Raw genomic sequence first — 27,414 nt, forward strand, 5'->3', positions numbered from 1 at the left:
AAAAAGCAGTGAACTGTGTATTTTATGTACTACTCAGGAAATGTGTTTTGGGGCTTCAATTACTAGGGTCTCATTGAGATTAGTGGTAACAGTCCTCTCCGTGTTGGTAGTATCTCGGATCCATAACCTTTCGAGTATAAAACAAGTGGAAGGTATAATACACAATTTTTGCAACATAGCATTGCATCCAGTTATGAAAGTGCTTGAGATTTTATTTTTTCTAACGTGTTCAGCTCTACTGGTACTTCACATACTAAAATTTATCTAGTTCAGCTTTAGTTTTGATTTCTCTCATGTCTCTCTACTTCTGAAAAGCTTTTAGTGCGCTTCTGTGCAGCTGAAGGTATTAATACCACCTGAAAAATATATCGTGCTTAAAACAAGAGGTACAAAGATGCTAATTCCACTAGGGTTGGTAGAAGTCATGTCATGAACTACACTGAGATGGGGATTTCATTTACTGTATTGCTTGCCACATAATGCATAACTAATCATTATGTGCTGGGGAGATGTCACAAATCCAAAGTACTTAAGCATATTTTTGATTTTTTAAATAACACTTTTCTTTTGACAATCGCTTTTCTTTGATATCTGTTCTTAAAACTACCCCTTGTGGGTAGGAAAATAATACTAAATTCAATGACATTTTGGTAATAGTATAATTTTCTGCCAGTAATTCCATATTTTTGCAAAAATGAAATTATGTACTTGAAAATCCTTCTTTCCCTTCTGTGTCTGGAGGCTGTCTATGTGGCTTTCAATTTATGAGCCATGCTGAGTATGGAATACAACCATGTGCATATATAAACCATGGATATCGAGTTTCTGCCTAATCTTCCAGTTTACTGTAGCTATGGATTCTCTACCACTCTCAAAAAAAAAAAAAAACAAAACAAAACAACAAAAACTGAATACAAAACCTTAAGGCAAGGGCCAGTGAGTTTGAAAGATTTTGTAGCTGGATCAGCAGCATACTCAACACTTCAGGCACCAACCTAAAAGTGAAAGCAGAAATGCAGTTGATTAAAGAGTAATCACTGGATTGCCCAGAATATACAGCCCCTCTTCAGTGCCTCTTAAAGGATTCATTATTCAGTCCCAGATGCAGCGTGTTTTGGCTTATTGGCAATTGCAAATGAAAACAGGGAAATGTCATTTTTTGGGGGGGTTTCTATCAGTGTGCTCAGCTTTGATTACCTTGGAAGATAGGCTCTTATTCCAAGACGTTTACATTCTAAGATCAGATTTTGGCACTCTTGCTCATACTGAACAGCATTAGTCAGGGCTGAGCTGCTGCTCATTCAGGTCAGATAGATCAGAATTAGTCATCAATTGAGACGGTGGTATTTATGTAGAGCCATGATGGTGATTCAAACATCTTTCCGTGAGGCAGTGATGCAAATTTTTCTGCTGCTTTTATCTGTCCCTCTCTTTTATATGAGTACTTTAAAAAAGCCCTTGGTTAAAAAAAGCGCTTTAAGAAGGAAACTGAATGAATGAAACGGTTTGGCACAAGAAGGAGCAAGAGGGATTTTGTACAGAAAAGACAGCATGGAAGAAAGCCTTGTATTCCAAACACAGTCCTAGGAAACAAACTCAAAATGTTGGCAGGTTTTCAGTGGACTGCCAATAGATGAGCAACGATTAGTTTGCCTTTTTAAAATATTGTCTCCTGCCAACCCCAAATCCCCTTCTCCCATTTCCAGTGCAGCATTCAGCCTGCAAGATAAGTGGATGATGAGGTACACAGTTGTGGTGTGGAAGGGATTCAAACAATGTGAATGAGATTTTCATCTTCTGGGACTTCTGTAAGACACAGTGAAGAGGAGGAAAGACAAACTGGTCTTCATTTGCAGAAAAGGCTTTCATCTCTTCTGTGCTGTGTGGCTGTGGCTGAGGAGACAGGAGGGGAGTTGTCTTCCTGCTTACATCAAATTGCCAGACCTTTAATTTTGACCAGATGCACCATGCAATTATGGCAGCTGATGGATAGTTAGAAATGAATTACTCTTTGGCAAACTAAACTTTATTTCAAGTAAGATCAGCATCAGAGAAGATACAGGAAAGCAAATTTTTTGATGGGGTCAGTGCATTTTTTAAATGCTCAGATTTCTTGGCAGAATAAAAGGAAGCATTAATGCAAAGAGGCAAAGTATCCTCATTTCTAAGCATACCTCTGGAGCAGACGCCTTGCTGCTCTTCCCACAGAGCAAGGAGGGCTACATACCGATGGGCGGTCTGAACCTTGCCTCTGTTCGCTGAACTTTCCTTTTGCTGTCATTCGTATTGGGGTTATAGGTAGCATTCCTGTCACTGCCACTGTGCTCCGCACACTAATTGTCATGAAGTACAGAAGGTTCAAACACGCTTGGTTCCCAAGGCTGCTAATGAGCCCTGAGCTCTCCTCACCCTTAATGAACCAAGGTTTGTTTTGGGGGGATTCTTGCCCATTCCTCCTTTTCCCTGGCCAGGGGAGGAGGCAAGAGTTCACACAACCGAACAATGACTTTACAGTGTAAGGACGATGCAGCTGTGCCATCTGAAGCCGTCCTCAGTTATGAGCAACAAAGCTTAAATAGATTGTACTGTGAAGAGGTACAGCTCTGTGAGTGTGAAGCATAGCTTTTGCTTCTGCTTCACTGACCTGTCTGCTTGCGGCGGTGATGGGCCCTTGACGGGAGCTTAGGCAGGGAGAGCTGCGTAGGGCGACTCTTTCAAAGCCACTCTCTGTAACACTGAGCACAGGAAAGGAAGCAAAATGAAGTTTCAGTTGATCATTGACGGGGGTGTACTGCTGTGTGTCCAGAAAATCCCATGCCCTCCATTTAAAAGTCCTGGATTCCTAATCCACTTCAGGTGATTAATAAGGCTTCTAAAGCAAGTGGTAGTTCATAAGTTTTAGCCCTAGAGAGTACTCACACAAAAGCGAATGTACACAAACACACACACACACACACACACAAACTCCTCCTAGGCAAATCACACATTTCACTGTCTCACTACACTTTACTATCTTAGTCTCTAGAGGTTTTTCTTGTACCAGAGGTTAGGATCATCAGAAATTTGGGCTAATCTACTGTTTACTGTTTACTTCCTCCATCTTCCTTAGGGCATTTCAATTACGATGCTCTGTGATCCTCTAGCTATGTTTATCTTACTACAAACATGTATACATTATATATTTGGACATATGTATACAGCTACATATGCACAGAAGTACAGGTACATATAAATAAAGTTGCATAGGTTCTTGAAATACATAAGAAGAGTATATTAGTATATGATACATTTTGAATTTTATTATTTACATTATATGTAAAATACCACATGCTTTCCTATAAATATTTTTGCTTATATATATTCAGATATATATTTACACAAGTAAAACAGACATGTACTTTAAATGCTGTAATATGGCGATAATACCAGACGAAAATTTTAATCTGATAAAATAACTTTTTAAATTGTAATAGCTATTGTAAGGTTATCAGTTATAATACTCCAGACTAATCCTTGCACAATGCTATACAAAGGTGAAGTTTTTAAAAAAAGTTTTACTACTAGATGAGTGAAGCCAAAAGCAGCATCTGCTGAAGAAATCTAATTTTGCTGTAATAGGCTGTTCGAGGGTCATCATTCTGGGTTTTAATAATGCACAGAAACATCTGCTGTTTTCCTCGATAGCATGAGAGAGAAAGGGAAAGAAATGCAGAAGGAGCTTTGTTTTGCATTCTTAAGTGAGCAGATGAAGGGAGGGGGGAAATAAAGCAGTTCGGTTTTAAATACCTTGATGTGTGCATATGCAGGTTCAAAACTTTGGATTGCTTTCCTGCCTGGCGTGGCGGGTTGATAGCCCTGAGAGCAGTGGTGAAAGTTGACAACCCCCCACGGCTGACCCCTCATGTTCTCGCTCGCCTAATCGAATTTTACGTGTGTTTCCAGATAGCTGATCAGCTTCCCTGGATTTCGCTGACACCACAGGAAAGCTTTGCCTGAAGATGGAAACACTGGAGTCGGAACTGACCTGCCCTATCTGTCTGGAGCTGTTTGAAGACCCGCTGCTGCTGCCTTGTGCTCACAGCCTCTGCTTCAACTGCGCGCACCGCATCCTGGTCTCCCACTGCGCCACCAACGAGCCGGTGGAGTCTATCACCGCCTTCCAGTGCCCGACCTGCCGCTATGTCATCACCCTCAGCCAGCGCGGTCTAGACGGGCTCAAGCGCAACGTCACCCTGCAGAACATCATCGACAGGTTTCAGAAAGCCTCGGTCAGCGGGCCCAATTCACCCAGTGAGACCCGCCGGGAGCGGGCATTCGACAGCAACAGCATGTCGTCCTGCGAGAAGGTCCTCTGCCAGTTCTGCGACCAGGACCCTGCCCAGGAGGCAGTGAAAACCTGTGTTACCTGCGAGGTGTCCTACTGTGAGGAGTGCCTGAAAGCCACTCACCCTAACAAGAAGCCATTCACCGGCCACCGCCTCATCGAGCCCATCCCGGACTCTCACATCAGGGGATTAATGTGCTTGGAGCATGAGGACGAGAAAGTTAACATGTACTGCGTGACTGACGACCAGTTAATCTGTGCCTTGTGTAAACTGGTTGGGCGACACCGTGACCATCAGGTGGCAGCTTTAAGTGAGCGCTATGACAAGCTAAAGGTTAGTGCTACCTATCAGCCTTTCTAGCCAAGCAGCGTGTGGTTGGGAAAGAGAGTGCCCTTTGGTTGCACGTTAAATTCCTCGTTTGGGTAGGGGTTGGGGAAGGTAGGTGTGCAGTCTCTAATCGGACAAGGTACACATACAGATCTATATGTGCACTTGCTCATCACCCTTTAAAAGGTGTTGGATTTTGAAGGAAAGATTCCTCAGTTGTGCTTTGATTTCTCTATACTATCATAAGGAATATGCAGTACATGCTACTGTTTAGGTGAATTTTCTTATCTACCTACAGCTTCATTTGTGGCAGCTGCCAAGGATTAGTGCTGACTGCACATACACAGGCGCTGATTAAAATGTCAGGGATTCTTAGCGTATTTCTGCTGTTGATTTTTTTTCATTCGGTTGCTTTCAGTGTGAAAAGCCCTTTGCATAGCAGCTAACAGGAGATGCATTTATCTGTGCTGGTTTCAGGGATGCTAGCTGCCTGTCCAGCCAGGGAAACCAAGCGCCGGCTCCACTCTTCCCATGCTGCCTCCCACCCAGGCTTGCAGGTGGTGCAGTCCTGGAAACAAAACCAAAATTATTTCTGAGTTTCTTGTGGCATTCCCATGCTTCAGCAAGGTTGTGACACATCTTCCAGGTAGCTGGGCAGCTCCAGCAGCCTCCTAGCCCTGAGCAGGTTACCCTGGGTGGGGTGGCAGTCGGCAACCTGGCCTCAGGGTGCTCTGGCAGCTCTCCAGGCTGCTGGCAGAGGCAGAGCTCGTGCTGAACAGCAAGGTCAAGGTGAGTGGCCTCCCACCCACCTGGGTGTATGTTCCTCTCATGCCGATTTTGGTGCTGCTGCAGAGCAAAGGCAGGAATTATACATCCCATGCTTTCCTCCTCTCAATCCCTGCAGTTGTTCTGCGTGTGCTTGTGTGCAGCTGGGGGTGGATTTTTTAAAGGTGGACTGCAGTCGAGAAACTACAAGTGCAGAGGGCAAAGCTTATCTGCCAGCCTTCACACAGAATTTTGGAGGTGGAAAAAGAAACTGAATTACTAGCTTTAACTAACTGCAAGGGTTTTCTTAAATACCTTCAGACAAAAATGTGTGGCTGCACACATCTATGATAACTTTAGGTAATTGCAAGTGAAAGCTGCATACACATGCTGTGTGGCTTTTGTGCCTTTATGCATGTGCAAACATGCAGATCATATTCTATGATTATATTAACATAATGGAAGACACTTCTTTACCTGGACCTGATAGCTTCCCTTCATTTCTTAAAAACTTCTTTCATTTAATATGGAGAAGTTCTTACTTTTGCTTTCTTTTCTTCTGAGTTGGTTTGTTATTTTAAAGGCAAGAGTTTAGCCACTGATAAAATGGGGCATGGACTATAAATGTGAATAGAAGATGCACACGCCTACAGTGCTTTTCAGTAATCCAATGGGTTTATGTCCTTAACAGGTGCTACAGTTTAGTAAGCTAAACAGTGTATTATTTATCAACTTTATATGAGTAGGAATACACTACTTAATGTGAAATACCTTCAACGTTAAATACTGGATTACTATATTTTTGAGGATGCAAAAAAGTAGTAAACATTTCTTAGTGTTGATGTACATAAATAGGGCAACTCTTCAAAGACTTTAAAAGGCATGAATTTTCTATTGACATCTTTGACTTAATATTGCAGATAGTTACAAAACAAAAATAAAAAAGAGGGTATTTTTGTATGATCTATGGCTTTTCTGTGCAAAGATGCCTAAGCATACTCTGAAAGGGTATCTCAGACAGGGAAGTAACATTTATATTAGACATTACCCAGTTTAGCTAACTTGGCAGGAAGCCTAAACGAGTACTTTCCACCACTGTCCTTGAAGAGTAATTCAAGTACTAATTTAATGGTTAGTGTAGGCCTAGTAAAATAATTCTTTCCTTATAATGGCAACTCCTAGAATTGTTTATAATACCTGTTTAGGTTTTTTGAGATGTGGACTTTTTTTTGTACCCAAACTATCTAAAAGTAGTTCACACAGACAGTTATTAGTCTCCATGAAACCCAGTTCCTGTCCTTTGTCATGAAGATGTCTGCTTCACTTTGCTAATGCCAACAATGACATCAGTCATGCCAATTATGCCAGTGGTTATGACGTGTTTCTACCCTGAGCCCAGGAACAGTAGGCTAGGTGGTTTCCATCCAGAACCAGCATGCATTCGTAAGAATGTAATCTGAAAACCATGTCTTTCCTCATTGCCTCTTCCATCTCAGAAATTTGTGCTGTTTTATGTATCAACTGCAAAGAGTAAGGTTTTGAATTACATAGATAGGCATTTATCCCTCAGGAGTAAAGGAACAATACCTGTTCAGTGTTTGGTAGCTGATGGGCAAGAATTTCAGGTCTATTTTCACACTCAGGCCTCCTCCATGAACAGTGACATGACCTCTTGAGTCACTGGTCTATGCTGCTAACATAAATCTTAGGTACAAACTTTCAAATGGTCTTTTTCAACTTAGAGATGATGTGCACGTGCCATTGGCACATTCAATGTTCAAACAGATCAGAAAATTCCCACCTAAAAAAACATGTTGTTGACTGCTGTATTGCTGCTGCGGGTTTTTATTATATCTGAGGGTTGATATAAAGGCTATTCAAATCTTAAAAAAAAAAAAAAAATAAATCTGAAAGAATGAGTGTGCAGTAGCCACTAGTATAGAGAATTCATTTAAAAATGGGTGTCACTTTTATGTTTAAAAAAGAAAAGCAGCACCACTTAAGTGACACTTTCTTTTTTTGTGATTCTTCTTTTTAAATCGACACATTGTTAATGCTAACAACAGCAACTGGTGTTGCTCTGGGCGTCAAGCTATGCTAATCACTTGCATTCTCTTCCACTGGTGTTACTAATTGTTTCAACAATATCTCACCCTTCATTAAGCATAGGACAAAAGATGCCATTACAATCTAGCTCCTTTTGTGACAAAAATGAAACTGCTTAATTAGGAGTTCTGTACACTTGTCCAGCAGAGGTGTCTACACTGGTGTGTTTATTAGTCAATGTAACAGCAATTGTGGGCATCTCAAAATGAGAAAGTGTTTTCTTTTGGCAACTGTGGCTCCAATCCTGAGAGGGGCTTTTCTTTCCTGACTTGCGCTGGGGTGGAGGGGGTTGAGGACACTTGTGTTCTTCCAGGAGCAGTCTTTTCTTGCTTAGCTACACAACTACAGGATATACCTTCACGGTTATGGTTGATTTAGTGTTTATAGATGTGTTTAGAATTTTTTTTCTTAAAAGTAGGTCATAGACAGATGCATATTAAAAATGGGAAAATGATAAATGATGACCAAAACAGAGAACAGGAAATATCCTGGTGATACACTGAATTTATGGGTGGTGGTCAAAATTGTGGTATAAATTAGAAATAATTTTTAGTTTCATAAAAAATGAGGGCTTTAAAAATAGAAAATGCAAATGCTTATGCTTACACCACCATATTACCTCAAAAAAATATTTATGGCTAGTTACTCTTGATACTGATTCTTTGCTTTTTGTCTTGTTGCAATGGAAAGGAAAAGACAGTTTAAAAATATATTGGTTTTTTTCAGAGAAAATTCATAGAATTACCATTGTTCTATAGATATATTTATACTCAAGGAATTGATAAAAAAACTGAAAAGATAAGATTCATTTTGAACAATGGGGAGAAGTTACATGGTGTGGATGGAAAGATATCACTCATTTAGTGTTGGTGAAGGCCCATGAAGACGTGTAAAAAAAAGGAAGATAGGCAGTAAACCACATTTTTAAATGGTGTAAAGCCAAGATAACTCCATTCAAAGCAATGTTTTTCCTTGCTTTCATATTTACTGAGAATCTGACTGTTGATGCATATGTTCTTGCCAAAAAAGAATTTTGGCACAATGTTTGTACTGCTTTGTCAAGAAAGATCTTTTGTTGAATGGAACTGCTGTAGGTTAGCTGTGCTTCTCCATATTTTTCTTTGAATGTTATTAGTGTTGACGTGTATTGGGCATGTTTATGAAGGCAGGGCAGCTCTCTGAATGGCAGTCCAAAATTCCAGGAACAAAAGGGAGCTTCTTGTTTGCGTGGTTTTCACCTAGTTTTAGTGGCAGAATCCGTACACATCTATTGATCCTACACTGTTGATTCAGGATGCAAGGATCTGTTTTTCTACAGTGTGTCGATTCAATTACTGACAAATATTTTTTTGGTGGGAGGCAGACATAAATTCTTCCCATGTAGGGAGAACTGCATTCAGCTCTTAGAAGTGTTACTGTGTAAAGGTAGGAGACTTTGTCGAGTCCACAGCTTCTACAAATAGAGCACCAAAATATGTCTGCTTCCCTGCTATGTATGTTATTAATTAAAAAACTTTTCATATTTAAATTTCTTTGCAGAATACAGGCAAAATATGTGTTGAAGCTTTCCAAATGTTTTTATCTGGCATTATCTTGTAGTTGCAGCTTTATCATTAATTGGTATACTACAATACCATAAGAACCCAGCGCTCAATTCTTTGCTGTACAAAGAGTGGGTTTGACCATCTGGAAACATTGGTTTCTGGATTTACATATAAATATATTTTGCACATACAAGTAAAAGTGTGTCTATATACATTGTATTCATTTTATGTGCATATTTATGGTGCTTCTTTAGTATATAAAGGCAATACTACCTATGTTTCTATTGTCATGGTTTAACCCCAGTTGGCAACCTAGCACCACGCAGCCACTTGCTCACTCCCCCTGACCCAGAGGGATGGGGAGGAGAATGGGAAAGGAATGTAAAACTTGAGGGTTGAGATAAGAACAATTTAATAATTTAAACAGAATAAAAAGGTAATAACAACAGTAACAATAATAACAACAACAATAATAATGACGATGATGATGACAGTTATAATGGAAAGGTGGGGGAAAGGATAAAAGCCAAACGAAAAGGGAGAAAGGAAAACAAGTGATGCACTGTACAACTGCTCACCACCTGCTGACTGATGCCCAGCCAGTCCTCAAGCAACGATCTCCCTGGCCCCACCTAAGCCCCCAGTTTATAAACCAAGCATGTCGTTCCATGGTATGGAACACCTCTTTGGCTGGTTCAGATCAGCTGTCCTGGCTGTGTCCCCTCCCAGTCTCTTGTGCCCTTCCAGCCCTCTCGCTGACAAGGCCCAAGAAACCAAAATCTTAATATAAACATCAACCAGCAACAACTAAATCCATCAGTGTGTTATCAACATTGTTCTCACATCAAAGCCACAGCACAGCACTGCACTAAGAAGAAAGTTAACTCCATCCCATCAAAACCTGGACTTGTGTATATAGATTTGTTTGTCTAGCATAGAAATACATGTAAATTCTAATAATGTCTAAGTTCATGAATATCTGGAATCTGGGATTTGAATAAATACACACATGCCTATATTTTAAGTAAATATATACAGTTTCATATACATGTGTGGGTCAGTAAAAAAATATATTTGATCATATATATATATAAACTACACATTAATTGTTACTTGGTATATGGTTTTGATATATCTTTTTTTAGTAGCTGAATATTTTGACATCTAAATTTGTAGTTTCCTCGTGTACCCTTTTACTTTACTAACTTCTTTTTTTTAAAGAAGTTAACTAAAAAAATTCCAACTGATACGTAAAGACATAGTATATCAATATTATAGTTATATATGTTACTAAATGCTTAGATAAGTGGCGCTTTCCCTTAAGTTGTACTTAAGAGATTCAGAGTATTGAAAGTTACTTTCTGTAGTGTCCTTTATTCAGGTTTAACATATAGTTTAAAACACTATATCCAACCTGAAAAAATGGGGAACTTGTGGACTTTCATTATTATTACATTATTATTAAATTAGATGCAGCTTGATGTTATTACTAGTTCATTATTAGATTAGATACCACTTAGCAGATATTTCTTTGTATTGATTTTTGATGATATTAAAAAGATGAATGGTCACATCTGTTAGTATAGAATATCATCTCCTATTACTTAGCCCAGAAATAGATGCAAAAATGTAACTAACTTGCTGTGCTTCAGTATTTGCAGAGATACAAAAATATTAAGGTATTGCATGGAAGAGCATCACTATAGGAACGAACTTCTTTACTACAAATGTTTTCCAGCTACACTTATTTTATTACATAAATATATAAATATTAAGGCAGACTTTTGAACATTCTCTCTCTTTAGTGTTGTCTCAAGTGACTGTGTTTCCTCCATTTGGTATTTGTTGGAGTTTAGAAGGATGATAGAAAATGTCAATACAGTAATAACAACATTAGTCCTTTTCAGGGGAGTAGTTTGGTTGGGGTTTTTTTTGTAAACTTTAGACCATTTTGCATAGTTTGAAATTCCTTGTGTTTATGACTGTGGATAATGAACCATGACTTTATAATAATTATAAGTACTATGAGATTGTTTCTATCTATCTATTGAAGATCCTTTAAATAATATAAGCCATAGTTTTTGAAGATTTACTTTCACAAATGTAACAGTTGACAAATCTTTCAAAACTGTTCACGTTACTTATTTCCTTTGATTTTTAGTGGAAATGATGGTGTTGAGGGCATAATCTATTCAGGAAGAACAAGAGAAATGAAATTTTAAATAGTACAGCATTATTATCTTTGTTCTCATGACTCTGGTGTTCAGTGAAGCCAGACCAGGCATTAAGTAAAATGTATTTTCGTACTCTTCCATGGCACTGGTCCAAGCTGTTCAGATAACAGACTTAAAGTCCATGTTCTAACTCTGAATTTGCTCATTGTAATGACCTCTTGACTGACCCTTCGTTGCTTACACTTTTTTTGATAATATGATGCTTGAAATTTGATGGTGGAATATAATGCACAAGAGATACTTGCTCAGGATGAAAATTTGTGTTTAAACAATAAATAATAAAGCAAGGAAAAAAGCAATAAAAATGGAAATGAAGCAAATGGATGAGGTTAAGGGCAAATAATGAACCATTTTATAACATTGGGCACAGGCTGACCCTTTGTTTAGGAAATGTAGTGTCTACCAGAGTAACAGAGCTGGTAACAGGAAAAGTTACAAACAAGTGACCTTTCAAAGGCAGAACATTTACAGGGTTTATCATAACAGTACATTTTCTTATAACTGATATATAGAATGAGTAAGTTCATTCTTTCAGTGCTTTACCGGGGAATAAAAATCCCAAAATACCAAATTACCGGAAAAAAAATCCTAAAATCTGGATGTAAATATCTCCCAAATAACTGCAGAACACTTAATATTTCAGAATTCTCTCAAGCTTTAATTTAATATGTTCAATTACTCCATGAAGAGAAATCCAGATTACTTTAACCCTGCCCTGTAATGACACACAATTGTAGGAGCATGATTAAAGCATTTTAGTTCTTCATCTTATGCTGAATAGTTTTCATGACATAGTCTATTTTTTTTGTATTGCCTGATCTTAAAACACAAATACAACAATGATCCCAGTACACTACTTTCCATTTCAGGCTTTACAAGTGTACATCTATTATGATTTTCTTTGGCCCTCTTTTTTTTCCAGCCAGCTGTACACTTCCTAGTGAAATGATAATACTTGTATGTATCCTCATTGCTGTGAACCTATACATAGGGGTTCATACCTATCAGAAACGGTGCCTAATTTGGACAGCCTGAATAGTCCGTGGAGAGGGAATCTCCTCCAGAAGGTTATGGACTGGAAATCTGTGTTGGGTTGCTAAAGAACACTTTGGACTCAAAGCCTGAAACAGGTGATGAGACTGTGTGTTCCCTCTTCCTCCCATCTGTATTTACTTCTCCCCAAAACCAGCCATCCAGCCCTGTATCTCCCTTGATATGCCTTGACCCTCCATGCAGGAAACCTTTTCTTTTGCTGGGAAGGACGTTGTTGCCCTCGAGAGCAAGCACCCACACTGAGGACGTGGGGTGAGGGGATTCCTGCCTGTCACAGCTTTCACATCTCATTTATAATGTGCTCTTGCGAATCAGACAGAGCCTGCTCTGTTTTCCAGTTACCTGAAATCGGTGAAAAATGAAGGAGGAGCAAAGAAAATGGAAAATTAGATGATTTTATCATAGTGTGACTATACCGAGTTATTCCTAGACCTTCTGTAAATCCTTACTTAAGCAATTCTTACCCTTCTACAATATAAATGCTTAATAGAAAGTCTTCATCACTAAAATGCTTAGAACATTTGGGGTAGTCAATAAATAATAGATCACTGACTTTCTTAATGATATACCTTGATGGTGCCAGCAGAATTGCTTTTTAAAATAGCCTTTTTTAAATTCTGCAGGCTGGAGTGGAGGTATCACTTGTTTTATGAGTATCTCCTTTGTGTGGGATGTTGGTCCTATGCAATATCCTGGTTTACGACTGTGGAAGGAAAGCATGTGCAGGTTGTTTAATGCCTCGGACAAAAGTGCTCAAGGGACTGGAGCTCTGGCCTGCCTCTGTACTTCATAGGTCCCCTCTGTTAGAACTTTGTGACCCGCTTTCAGCTGTCCCCAGTTGCCAAGATGTGAGACTGTCATAATTGCACTGCAAAATTTAGAAGATGCTGTGCCTCTTCCTTGCACTTGTTTGCATATACACCTTGTCATCTTTGAAAGAGCTCCATGAGATTCTGAGCACTGCAAACTGGAAAGGGAAGAAAAATGGACAAGCAATGGGTCCATAGCCAGGAGTATGATTCTGTAGAAATATTTCCCTATCCACCTCAATTACAGCACTATGGCACTTCCAGATTTTTTGGGCTATTTATGTGTTTGTATTGAGTGCATGCTCAAAGTTGCATCAGTTTGACTTTGAAAGCAACAGGGTTTGGTGGTTTGGGTTTTTTCCGTGCTTACAACATTTTTATTTTTGGAGAAATGAAAATTTCCTGCCAAAATGTAATCTCAGTCTTCTCTTTTTAAACTTTGCAATTTTAGCTTCCTTACAGTTTGTTGGCCATAATAACATAAATTAGCAGTATGATCCTATAATTATATTTTACAGCATGAGAAGGATCAAATTCAGCACAGATGAGAAATGTAACTGGAGTGCCTATGGCTAGCTTTTTGCTTTGTGATTTATCTGTTCAGTTAGTTGTGATATGGAGAATGATCTTCGTAACTATGACAGACCCTCATCCATAGCCTTTTAGTGGCCTACAGAACACTGGCTGCAAAAACCAAATGCTGCAAATTTGAAAAGGCAAGGATATTTTGGTGGAATAATATACAACTTCATCTCTATTTGGGGGAAGAAAAAAAAAAGAAATCTGTAGTGTTTGCAACTTTGGAATAGATGGTATTCCACTCTACTATCATCTCTGCCAACCACATCTGTAAAGTATAGAAATTCTATTTTACTTAATTTTACTATGCTAATTCCCAAAGGCTCAATTCAAAAAAACTCCTGTAATGTAAGATTGTACAATTACATGAGATGTAACCCCAGCTTCAAGAAATAGTCATTCAACTATGCTTAGAACTAAATACAAAAGCAAGCATGACAGGTATGTGGAAATTTTATATGGTTACAGTAATATTCAGGCAAGCTGTTGGCACCATGTAATGGGTGAGATTAAATAAGAAAAAAGTTTTAAATTAATATTGGCTAGTTTCACTAGTCAGTGGAGGCACTACTATTTGATTTCTTATAATTAGTGTGGGTTGAAATACAATAGCCTCACTCCCCCTTGTTACTACACTGAAAGGCCTGGATTCTTGTGATTTTCATCTAGAAGAAGAGGTCCCAGTGCAGCTCCTGGCTCTGTATGTCCTGTCTTATGTGCCAGTCTAATAAATTAATTCTGATGTCCAAACTCAGTTATAGTTATAACAGTACTGCTATTGACTGAAAATTTACACTCCCTAAGTTTGAAAAAAGAGCTGAAATATAAGATATTTGAAAATATGAGCAAATCTCTATCTCATATCTTCTGAGGTGGAGATTCTCTTCTATCTCATAAGTGTTTCAGTTTTTATTTCTTAATGAAGTTATGGTTTATGACATTTTTTCCCAAAGGGTATTCTAAATAAAATGAAAATAAAAACCTGGTACAATGAGAAGAAATCTTCCACGTAATTTATGCAAGAGTTCATGTCAATTACAATAAACAGTAATAAATTGTATAGTCCTTTCTTTAAAAGCTAAAGAGTACAAAGGGGCCTTTTCAATACCATTACTTACTAGTGCCATACTGCATGAATCATTTCTTACACTATTACTTACTGTAGGCTCACCAGTTGTGGGTGATAAATCATTGTTAATACTAAGCAGATGAAGATGGGAGCAGCAATCTGCTTTCAGGCTGAGTGAAGAGATGGGAAGGACAGGGGATGGAACTCCTGGGTCCCAGGATGGATATCAAGATGGGATTGTTAATACACCTGTAGTTCAGAGGTGTGCCTAAAATCATAAGCCACTCCAGCATATTTTTCTATATATTTTTCTGTAATTTGCACACATTTTGAAATATATACTTTAAAAGTATTAAATTTCCATTTTTGCCTCAACTTCTATTTTTGCCTCAGAAGATAAACATTAATGTGTTCATCTACAAATGAGCTGGAACATCTCTGATGTCAGATAGTACTGGACGATTTCTTAGCACTCTCAGGATACCAGACCTGGAGGAAGCAATGGCTAATTTGAAGCTGATGAAGAAAAAAAAAAGAATAAAAATGCTTCCCAGATCAAAATAATCCAGCTTTTCTCTTGTTTCTAAAAGTTACTACATATATGCAAACTAAACTTAAGACTCGTCAAACTCTCCTGTTTATGCCATGCAGTTTATATTAAGATTTCATGGTATCTATGACTAACATTGTCAATTCAAGCTTGCAGCGCATTTGAACACCAGAGAATTTCTCCATATCTAAGTCTAGCTGATAGGCCTAGCTGATACGTAAAATCGGTTAAAAAAGGAAAGTAAAAAAGTAAAAAAGGAAAGATATCATCTTTCTTAAATACTAAGAGAAATGAAAATATCATGCAACAAAGTAAAAGAGAAGAACCTACATTGTTGTATTGGTTATATCGATTAATGTTCTTTTGGTAAGCACCCAGCCCTTTTTTACTTTAAGACCAGCTGGCAGTTGCTGTAGGTTCCTGCATTAAAGTAGTCTCCCCACTGAAACTCGTCTCTGCATTTCTGGAGACATACTGGCTATTTTGAAATGTGAGGCTGTACACCCTAGTTTTGTTATTTGCTATGATACAGTCAATCTTTAAGTAGAGATTAAAGGCAGGCAGCTGTTCAGAACATATGTGTCTCATGGTAGAAGCATTAAGCAGACTTGTTAGGCTATAGCTAATGACAGTGTGCAAACTTTATTTTCAGATTAAGCCAGCAGCATATGGAGAATATAACTCGTTCAAACTGAATTTGAGCAATATCTATCTTAATAATCAGTTACTAAAGAGGAGATGACGTATTGATCAGTGTATGGATGATGGTTCATCTGAGTAGGTATTTAAAACATTTTATTTGTGGTCCAAAGACTCTAAACACATGCATGCAAGAAATGCCTTCAAAGGAATAATTGAAGGGACTATTAAAATAGTATCTGACTGACATCATCTGTTTTAAAAAACCTAAAATTTGTCAATCCAAAAATAGATTTTTTCCAATGCCTTTGAAAAGGGAAAAATATATGTGTAGATATGCAAGAGATTGGTAGAGGTGAATGCTTAGGAGAGAAAGCCCCTGTGTTTTTCTAGTAGTCACAGACCTGGTCACTATATGGTCTTTGATGCCGTCCCTGCATCCCGTGTGTAGGCAGCTGCTGGGGGCTGCAGGGGCAGCGGGTCACTCCAGGATGGCTCTACCAATGCTGGGCTCTCCTGTTGCACAGGGTGTTCTTCAGCTTGGCAGGAGTGAGCCACATTTGCTTTTCTGTAAGTAACTGCTTGCTGTTAGAAGGATAGCACTGAGGGTTCAAATTCATCTGTACGTCGAAAACTCTGCCATTAAGGGAGCTCCTGCACTGAGGCATTTTTTCATACCCAGGCTGATAGGCGCCCACTTCCAAAAGGACCCACTTCAGATGGTTGGTGAATGCAAGCTTTGGGTGAATTTTTATGGTGATGCAATTTTTTATTTCATGTGTCTTAAGTATGGGTAGGCATTGTTCTCTTCTCTGAATTTGATTACAACCTTCAACTTAAAAAAATACGCTGCAGCTTGGGGGCAAAGGGACATTATATTAGACATACAATAATGTTTTCACCCTCTTTTGAACATTTCCTGTGATCATTCTTGAGGAAAAAGTGACCTTTCCATTCAGTTTCACCAATTAGAGCAGCAACCATGAAGCTTTTTTGTGGTTTTTACATTGTCTTTCCATCTGCTGAATTAGCTTTCTTTTCACACTTGGTAGACATGCTCAGGCTCTCCCGAAATTCCGATGCACTGAAATTCTTATGCAGGCAGGATGCTATGAATTACTGTAATTCTTTTTGAGTAACAATGTTATCAGAGGAATCTTTTTGTACCTCTTTAATTTATGTGCTTACTTCCAGCTTTGTCCTTATTTATACAAGTTGAAAAATCTTGGTCTGAACATATAGTGAATTACTCTAGGTAATACCACCTCCTTAGATTAATTATTTTCTTGTAATCTCTTTTGTTAAAGAGGGCTGGGTAAGGAGAGTGATAAGCTCATAAACCATTTTTCTGAACACCTGAAAAATATTTAAATGAAGTTTTAATTTTGAGCAGTTTTAAATGTGTTGTTGCTCTGCCTAAATCAGTTTGCACATTCTCACTTGAAAGCAACGTAATCTTTCTGTCAAATATACCACTATTACCCTTTAGGAAAAATCAAACAAAACAAAACAAAAAGCCAGCAAAATACCTGATTTGGAGTTCAGCTCTAAAACCTTATGATGCTTAATTTCAGTACTGTTAAAGTCAGTGAAGGCTTTAGATTTTAATGTGTACAATATCAAAATAACTTTGAAAAAATTAGGAAGCAATTTTAGTCTAATTGCTGCCTCTATTGTGTGCAAGGTTGAGTGTTTGCAGTATAGGGGTACAAGTAAATTGTTGGGTTACAAGCAAATGATTGTCATAAGTTACAAATTCAGATGTGGGAGAGCTTATTTTGTAATGACTCTGCTTACAGCTAGCAATGAAACTGTCACTCCAAGTAAGAAAACAATAGAAAAGTAAAGGGGAGGATGCTTGGTTTTCACGTATTATTTTTTTTTCCTGACATATTTTAAGCATGGTAGGAACCCTAGTTCACCCTGAAGTTCAAGACAGGAGTGCCTTATTGAATGACTCCTGCTTGCAGAATGGGCTCTGGATCTGCTGTCACATGTTTTCCTTGAAGGAACTCGTTTCCTTCCTGAGGAGGTCTGCAAGGTCAGGCAAATATCCGATCTTGGAAGCTGCCTGTCTCAAAGTTTCTCTCTCTGAGTCATTATTTCTACATAAAAATGCATAGGGTAAGTTGGTTAGAAATCCTGGAGTGTAGCTAAGTGGCATGCCAAGGTGGAAGAAAAGTGTTTTGAAGTTTTGGGGTTTTCTCTTATTTAGTATATATGTGATTTCAGTATTCTTGTTTAAGAGTCAGAATTCATGTAGTTGGTTTCCAGTGCTCTGAAGAGGCTTGGTAGTGTCAATAAAAGTGCCTCCTGTCCATTCTTTAAAATTTGGCTCTTTTACTACTTTTGCTACTTTTCTTTACAGCATACCAAATGCTGGCCTCAGGTACATCAACAGAATCCCATGTTGCTTCAGCAGATGTTACTGGATTGTTTGATTATTTTTACTGATTATTAATTTATTATGTACTTACTACTGACTGTTTGGGGTTTTCCTTATTAATACTATTGGCACTCAGAGTACATTATGGGATCACTGAACTGATTTAGCAAGCCTGCTGCTGCCAACAAATGGTGCACCCTGTCACGTCATTCTCCCTGCCTTTTCTGCACACTGCTGTCATCCCGCTGAAGCAGCTCTGGCACTGGTGCGACCCGTGGGTGAACTGATTCCCTGCATTTTCTGCTTGGCAGCGAGTAGGCCTGGCAGTGCGATGGTGCAGGCACGCCTGAGGTGGCACCGCTGAATCTACTCCGTTTTCTCCCTCTTTAGACACCCAGCCATCTTCACTGACTGCACAAGTGTACTCTAGGAAGACTGCCGTGTGAGATGCTGATAGGTAGATGCACAAGTCAGGTGCCTAAATTACAATTTCCCAGCAGCCAAATCAATTTCATGGCTAGTTTCTGTGCATCCACCATTTTCCCCCTCCTGTAGCAGTGCACTCCCACCTCCTCCTCAGCATCTATGACATGCCTGTCCAACTCCACCCTGAGGTGTGACAGCTCTCAAGGTCAGTAAAAAAACAACTCTGCATAGTAAGTGAATAATTTTCTGTATGTCTAGCAAGTTGAAATGGCTCAGTGATGGCTCAGACTTACCCTGATTCCAGCACAAAGCAAAGATAAGGATCTTACAGAGTAAGACAGGGAGTAAAGTGATTGAATGGACTTTAAATATTATCCTAAGCAAGCAGGAGCAATTCCATCCATAGCCCTTAAATGTGTATGAAAAAGAGATACAGCAGCCTCTATGCCCAGCTCTGTTAAGGGTTGCTCTTTTTATCACCACAGATTGCTGTTAAGATGTACAGATATGACTCTTGATATTGAGTCAACCTTTCAGAATTTGAGAAGAGCTGAAAAAAGAAAAATTTCTTTTTCCTTGTGTCATTAAATGGCCAAGAAGTATTTTTGCCAATAAAAAGAACTGTATTGATAAACAAAGCAAAATAAACTACAGAGGTGCGAACTGATGCTATAGCTATGCCTATACAAGACTTTTTGCAGGTCAAAAATTCCCTGCAGAAGTTAATACCCCTCACATAATGTTAGAATTCTGGCAAAAACTTCTAATGTTAAGCTGTGACTTTTGTTGGGAATAGTGGTAGCAGAACAAATTTGATCTTTGCAGGTTTTTACACCCCTGCTGTGAATTCTGCGTTATGATTAAGCTTCATGTCATCCCCTAGTATGTACTTAGAACTTACACTAAGTTCTACAGTCAGTTCCAAAAAACTGAACAAATATTTCACAAATCTGGCGTAAAGTTTGAGCTTGGAAGCAGTTACCAGAGTAATTTGGTTTAGATTTCTTTGAGAACACTTACTAGGTTTCTAGTAGGGATATAATCTTTTCTGCTTTGGAAAAAGTTAATCCATGAAAAATATGGACAAGACTGAGGATTTGTTATTTATGTATTTATTTTGATTTGTACACATGACTTTTGAAATAGTCCTGGAACTGTCCTTGAAATAGTGGAATGGATCTGTCTCATAATTCTCTTTTAACCACAAACCAGCAGGACTTCAATAGCTGAGCTGCAACAGGTGTAGATATATCTGATTTTTAAGAACTCTTGTCAGACCCTTCCTACTTTCTCACAGACTGCAGGATCAAATGGCCTTGGGAGTCAGGCTCACTAAAACAGGGCTATTCTAAATGAAATAAAGAACAAATTCCAAAACACATCAGAGCTAATTTGCCATTGTTTTCACTATAAACCATAATGAATCCTCATCAAATAAATGCAGCTGCTATGGTGCTGTATCCAAAATAATGTAATTAAATTGCTGCTTGGGGAATTTTAGAATATAAATTTGGCAGAGACTTGTTACTGGCAAATCGACAGCAAGCAAGTATAGTCTTATCCAGAGAGGTGATCCTGTGTTCTGTCATTCTAAGAACAGAGAGAAGAGAAACAGAACCAAGATGACAAATGGCCAGACCAAAATCTGAAACAAGAAACCACAAGAACTTAAGGCTAATCCAAGCCTTACTGGAAAGTCTATTGGGAAGGAAAGTGGAGGACAGGAAGAGAAACCTTGGATGGCTTACATTAGAAAAATTCTTCCCCATGCTCTGTGGTGACAAGGTCACCAAGGAAAGAGGGTCCACCAAAGGGAGCCTGCAGAAACTTTGCCACCTTCAGGGTCAGAAGAGTCACAACCCCTAATCAGGCAAGAGTAGATCTAGGGTATCATTCCCAGAGCTAACTCGTCCTCCTTGCCTTCTCCCCTACAAAAACATTCCCCACCCTACCCTGCTGTCAGTGAATGTGTGGATGTTTGATTGCAATTTAATGACCTCCATCTGGGGGAAAGCAATGATGTTGGGCAGCTTGGTCTTTTTCATGATGAACTCCCCAGAGCTCCTAGGACCCAGGAAGCACATGGAGGTACAATGCACAGCTCTAACATCTGTAACAGCTTCTGTGCTGAACGTGTGCTGAACACACCAACATTGTCTCTGCTTGGGCTGTTCAAGATCAAACAAGCTGTCATTAAAGTGAAAAGAGTTATGATGAAGTGACTACTACAATCATTTTCTTGGCTACAAAATTATAAAACTAAAACCAGGGTCATCCTGTCTCATTAGAAAGCAGGTTTTATTTCTAACTTGTATTAAAACTAACCCGAAATTAAATTCTAATTGCAGGAGAGGGGAATTTGCATTGAGGACAAATCTGAGCCTTTAAATGTTTATGTTTAGTAAGCCTGAGCATGCCCATTCTAATTAAGCATATATGAAATATTGCAACTTAAAGCATACTTTAACAGCTATGTTTCTGTTCCTTTAAATGCTAAACAAATCTCCTGGGATTGTGTTTCCAATATGAATATTTGATATTATGACTTCAGAATTGGATATCCATGAATAGTTAATATTACATGTTCCCAAAGGAGTTACCTAACACTGCAGCTCAGGGACAGCTGACCAGATGAAGCCAACAAAGCCCTTCACATGATCTTCTCTTTTTAATTTTTTTTTTTAATTATTATTCTTTAGTGTGTAACAGTTACTGGTAATGTTGCAAAAGCAGCAGCTGCTAGCAGTGCCAGCAGATGTAACTGAAAAAGGGAAGGGAGGGATGGAGGGAACAGGAAAAATTGAGGCTTTGCATGAAAAAAAAATAAATCATTTGCTAAAGAAATAAAAGTGCAAAGAGATCAAAAGTTGAGATTAAAGACTAGTATGTTCAAGAGTAAAGTTCACAGAACAACTTTGATGTGGAAAGAACATTAAAAAATACTAAAAGCAAAGTTTTCAGAGTCAGGTGGCAATTCCTATTATAAGTATGTACTTGGAGAAAAACTGTATTTTGAGGTTTGATATTCTTTCTATGCTAAGGTTTAAAACGAGAAGATAAAATGACCCTGCTGTATCCTTCTGTTGCTCAGCATTGGCCAGTAAACATTCTGTTGGATGGGAACAAAAAATAGTTATTAGAGCTAACATTTGGCCTTAGGTAAATGTTCCAGCAACATAAATCTACTCTAGCAACAGACTGATGTCTCCTGAATTTGAACTGCCAGAAGGGGAAGTGAAAAGAGAAATAGGCAGGCTGGGATTTGTAGGTCAGTCACAAATTTCATGTAATTCATTTGTTTATGTAGCTTTGCAAACCCAAAGCTGCCTGAGATTTAGAAAAACAAATATTCAAGTCTTCTCAGAGGTTTGCCAAGTAACAGAGCGCTGGCAAACTTAGCAAGAGGCTGAAATCATTTGTTGCCATGTTGTTTCAGCTCACGATAGGCTTTACAGTTATCCTGGATTTCATACATAATGCCTTCATCATTGCTGAAGGCAATTCAGTGCCTCTATCCTCTGCCATACCCCCCCAAAAACGTAGCAGTTGCTTAACAACTGCACTGTGATTTTTTTAGCATTACTGAATGATGACTTCGATTTTGGCCTGTCTGGTCAGGTTAATTGGCTGCTTTAAAGTTCTGCAAAGTCACTGAGAAAATGCTGGCATAATCTGGAGCTTATTGGAAGGATTAGACCGGTCTTATCCTGCAATTTAATCAATAGAGTTGGGTAATGTTTTTAGTGACCACAGATTCATTGCAAATGGGGTTTTGATCCTAAAGCTGTTTCCACTTTTGAGTAAAACCGCAGAATTTGTTTGAGGTGAGGAAAAAAACTGCCTGGAGATAAATTCTGTCATGTTACCCCTCTTTTACCCACTAACTCAGGGATTATGGAATTTGATTTTTAACTCGGTGTGAGAGTCTTGGAAACCACACCTCCCTCTGCGAAAGACAGTGCCTCCAAGGAGAAAATTAGAGGGAATTTGGAGTAGGATCTTCTTTTTTTCTCTTCACAACACTTTGCAACACTTGTGAAGGCAAAGGTAGAAAGCGATTCTTCCTCTGACCCTTTGCTCCATAACCTGCAGTAGTATAGTTTGTCCCCAGTGCCATGCATGGCGTCTCTTGTGCCCTGACATCCAGAGGCGTTAGAACCTGCCATCCCCAGGGCCTGCAGCCTGCTGTCATGGCTGCTTTGGCCTGTGGGGTCCCCTGGAGCACATGGCCTTGACACTCACACCACTACAGAAACAGCTTTAACAGGAGAGGCATTGCTGGCCACATTTGCCCTCCTGCTTGGTTGTCCTAGAGCCTGGAAGTTTCGTCTTTCTTAGAAAAGTGAGAACTGCAGGCCAGGTTTGTTCTTTTCCCAGTCCAGGGCAGGGACAGGACCAAAGAAACACAGCTACTTTTTTGCTTCCAGTACTTCAGTTTAGATGCTGACCCAGAAAATCAGTTACAGTCACAGCCCTACATAGTGCAGAGTGAGACAACATTCAGTATGACTGTGGGTATGCCTGGCTACGTGGAGCTAAGACACCTGCAGAGGTTGTTTTCCATGTGCTACCTTATTTATCCCTCTATAGTCCTGTACTTTCTCCAAAGGGATCTTGTTTTCTATGCAGGTTTATTTAAAGTAAAGATGCAGTACACCAAGAGAATACTGATGTTATTTTATTTTTTTTGGCACAGTAGTTCCACAGACTGGTCTTAGATGAAGTTCAGCTAATTTATGTACTAACAATAGTGAGCTGATATTTCCTCTGATACTGAGATTTGGCAGAGGGGACCAGAAGGAAGTGTTTCAATCCAATATATAAGAGAACAGCAAAAGGGAAAAAAAGAGACTTCCTCTTTATTATGTGAGGAGAATAATATATTACAAATAATTTCCACCCATTAAAATGCTCTTTTGTTCTTACAACCTGTTTGGGATTTGTGGTCAGTCCAGTTTGGATCATTGTAATGTCTTTGCAACCTCCCATCTTTGCTTCTTCATATCTATAGCTTGCCTTTGCGTGTGTTGCATCTTATCCCAGCTGTTTTACATTCTAAGATCATTAACCAGGACACTTAGTGCTAAATAACAGTGGTCAAGGTTTGGGCTATTCTGGCCCAGGTGTTGTAGCTGGATTTTGTGATCCTCAAATCCAGTCATTTCTGGATACCTTCATCTTTAATCAACTGATCAGCGCTGATTTAGGGAGAGTACTAGTGGTCCAAGTTGTCTGAACAGGGATATTTAAATCAGCTTTCTGTAATTTTGCAAATCCCAAAGTTAAATCTCAGGTTGAGAAGATTCCCACAGGGTCTGAATTAAAAAACTTTGTCCCATTTTATCAGCTTTTTTGGTGTTCACATGGGTTACAACTCTGATTACTGAATTATATGTTTTTGCTTTACAAATTAATAACTAGAGTAGGAAGATGGAAAGATTTTACATTGTTCTTTTTTTTGTACACCACCAGCAACACAGCAGTGTTTCATTAGTTCACGTAAGGGAGGTTTTCTTTACTGGTGCTTCTGTGGCCTGTTCTGTCATACTGGCATTAGGAAACTGTTTCTTAGCACCATGTCCCCGCAAGAGTTACTTCAGCCTTAGGGCACTGAGGGGCTTCTGTTTGTGAACCACACAGTATAGAAGAGCTGAATTGCTCAAAGGCTTCTGCATCGGAGGCATGCCATAAAGCCTGATGTGCATCTGGTTTAGAAACCCCAGGGCAGTGTGCAGTTAAACGGCAGAAGGAAGCAGGAGAGACGCTGCCAGGTCCTGTGGAACCCAACACCAGGTTTCCCAATGTAGCAGAGAAGGAGAGTGAGATATTTGGATGCCAGGGTTTTCAAAACAGTCAAGAAATGGCAGTAAGTTCTGTGATGCCTTGGGAAAGGGCTTATTTCGAAGCAGATTTTTGATGTCTTTAGGACATAGTCAAGCAATAAATGCCAAAACACTGCTGCTCTCTTCTGCACTCTCATGTTGGCTGCAGCTAAAATCCAGAAGCCTGGAGGTTTGTTTAACAGCCTATGGAGTGCAGTCCTGGGAATTAAAATTATCCAGAAAAAAAGGAATATGGAAAAAATTGTGTTTCTGATTTGTGCAAAATTTTGATTGAATTCCTCTTCATTAAAACTAACTGCTATCATAATGAACCTCTCCTTCTGAGAAGCACTGAGGTTTAAGTTCTGCAAGGACTCCCACCCAAAATGTTACTTTCTATTGCTTTGTTCTTACTTAAGTATAAAATTTAAATACTGCAAAGTTGCAATCACAGAATAAAGTTAGAATGGGCAATTTTTTCCCCCCATAGTTATTCACTGTGAGCCAGAGGTCCCTTCCCAATGAGGGATATTCTGTTTTAAGTTAATGCTTTTTGCAAGATACAGATACTGACACTCTAGTAGACAGCTGATGGCATTTATCAATTTCTGGAAAAAAAGTCTTTACTAGTTTAAGTGCAATTTCTTGATTATGAACAAGCTGCAGTACTAATTTGTCCCCAGCTTTTCAGCTGAGTTTAGCTTGACACAGCTTTCCTGTGTCAGTCCTGAATCAAATCGGAAGGATGTTTTCTGTTAGCCTTGTCCATTCCACTTCATGGGAGAGATGGACCCAGGAAACCTACTGTGATTCCCTGATTCTGGTTAACTGAAGTTCAGCAGCATTCACTGTTAGGATAGATATTTCACATTCTTATCCCTGGTAAATTTGTTACAAAAAAGCTTCCATACACCCAGTTTTTTTGAGGTGAGTCCTCTCCTTCTGGATTGTGCAAGTTTTAAAGGCTGTAAAAAAGTGCCCAGAATTTCCAAATGATAGCTCTAGAGTCACACATTTCTAATTTGCCTGCTCTTCATCTGGAATCCTAAACATCTTTGAGATTCCAGCAATCACCACCCAGGTACATGCACACTGCTCTTTACCTGTGCACAGGAATTCTGATGCTGTCAGGACATCCCAGCCTTCCCCAACACACACTATATTATATATTCACTTTCAGCTGCATAATAAACCTTCAGGAGGTCCCTGGAAAGGGTCACACAGTGCCCAGATGGCCTTTGCAGCCCCAGCAATTCTGTATGCCCTTAATACCTCAGTTCTATTGAACTGAGCAAATATTCACAGCCTTTCAATCAGGAAATCTTGCCCAGCAATAACAGAGTTCTCTTCTTATGTAACCCAGGCTCCTGCCTCCCTGGATGATCCCCATGATGGTAAACAGGTGGAAGCAAAACCACCAACAACTTTCTAACTACAAAGAGGTTTTCACATAGTGAAAATGCTCCATTTTACTTTTGCTGACCTACTTAATACTGTGTGTTGATGCTTCACTAGAAAAACTGGTCCTGTTGGGGAAATACCCTCTAGTGAGTATTTAAAGTTGATATAGATGCCCTGCAAGCATATTCGCTATATCAGTCTTGAAGGGGAAAGAATGACTGTGTGGTGCAAGGAAATCTGTCACTAGGATATTGTGCATTTGATCTTTATGTCATTCTTTCTTTCTCCATTTCATTCTTCTCTGCTTTCTTTATTTTGTTCAGTTCATTTATTTCATTCATGAACTAGTAGCCTGTGGAGTTACAGTGGGAATAGTTAGGAAATACATCCTGTCTTTCTGCTGATAATTCCAATTCAAGGAATTGGAAGACTGTTTCAGTAGGAATTTGGATTTCTGGAATGAGTTCTTCTTATATCTACTTATTTTTGGTCATAGTGTCATAAGAGATAAAAAATAAGTCAGTGTGTACTTTAAAGAAAAAAAATCGGTGTCTCTTGAAGGTTTTGTTTTTTTTTTTTACTTCTGAGACAGTATTCTTTCCTCCTGAATTAAGATGATATTACCCAACTACTTTTATTTTGAAGTACATATTCACAGTTCTTTTGAGTATACTAATGCATTTTTTTCTTTCAAACTTCATGTGAAAAGAGGGTAATCACTATGTTTTTAAAATTCATGATTCTGATACATTTTAAGATGCTTCCAAGGCAGATGGGCTGTTAGTTAATTGACTAACCATGAACATCAGGGTTCATGATCTTGTTAGATGTTGATCTCTCTGAACATTATAATTTGCTATTTGACTGAATGGCTGCCTATTTTGATAACATATAAATTAATTGGTGAAAGTTCTTGGTTTAATTTAATTTAATAATATACAAGTATTTCAAGAAGTATTTTACTCAATTTGTAAAAAATATTATAAAGGAGAGAGGGAATACAAATCAGCACAGAAAATATGTAAGAAAAGAAAAGCTGTGTAAAGACCCCAATCCTGTAAGTGGAAACCTTGCTGTTGATTTAAATGGGAGCAGAAACTTGCCCTTTAGCAGAATGACTGCTTACAAGATATGGCAGTGTCATTACGTAAAATGGTTTTGTGTATTTGTTATATTTTTTTCACATCACGGAAAACACCCAAGAGCTAAAGACCCCCAGGCTAGCATTTAATGTCTAAAATAAGTTTAGTAAACCTCTTATTTTTATTGGCAACCTGCAGTCTGTTGCAGCTTCCATTCTGCTGTCAAAAAAAAGTCTTTAGTGAGGTAAAACATGAGCTTTTTACATCTGGGGACTTGGCAGAGGATGAACACTGGAG

At 38.8% G+C, this 27,414-nt stretch overlaps 1 protein-coding gene across 1 annotated transcript in view; it reads left to right on the forward strand.

The window, feature by feature from the left end:
• The window catches only part of MID1 (midline 1), a 157,369-nt gene that overhangs the window by 45,951 nt on the left and 84,004 nt on the right, over window positions 1-27,414 (forward strand). Inside the window, exon 2 of the mRNA XM_040582761.1 lies at window positions 3,943-4,658. Coding sequence (XP_040438695.1) covers window positions 3,999-4,658 — 660 coding nt within the window. The 5' untranslated portion in view covers window positions 3,943-3,998. The remainder of the gene's footprint in view (window positions 1-3,942; window positions 4,659-27,414) is intronic.

This window comes from Falco naumanni, chromosome 2 (assembly GCF_017639655.2).
Source record: "Falco naumanni isolate bFalNau1 chromosome 2, bFalNau1.pat, whole genome shotgun sequence".
Taxonomy (NCBI): Eukaryota; Metazoa; Chordata; class Aves; order Falconiformes; family Falconidae; genus Falco; species Falco naumanni.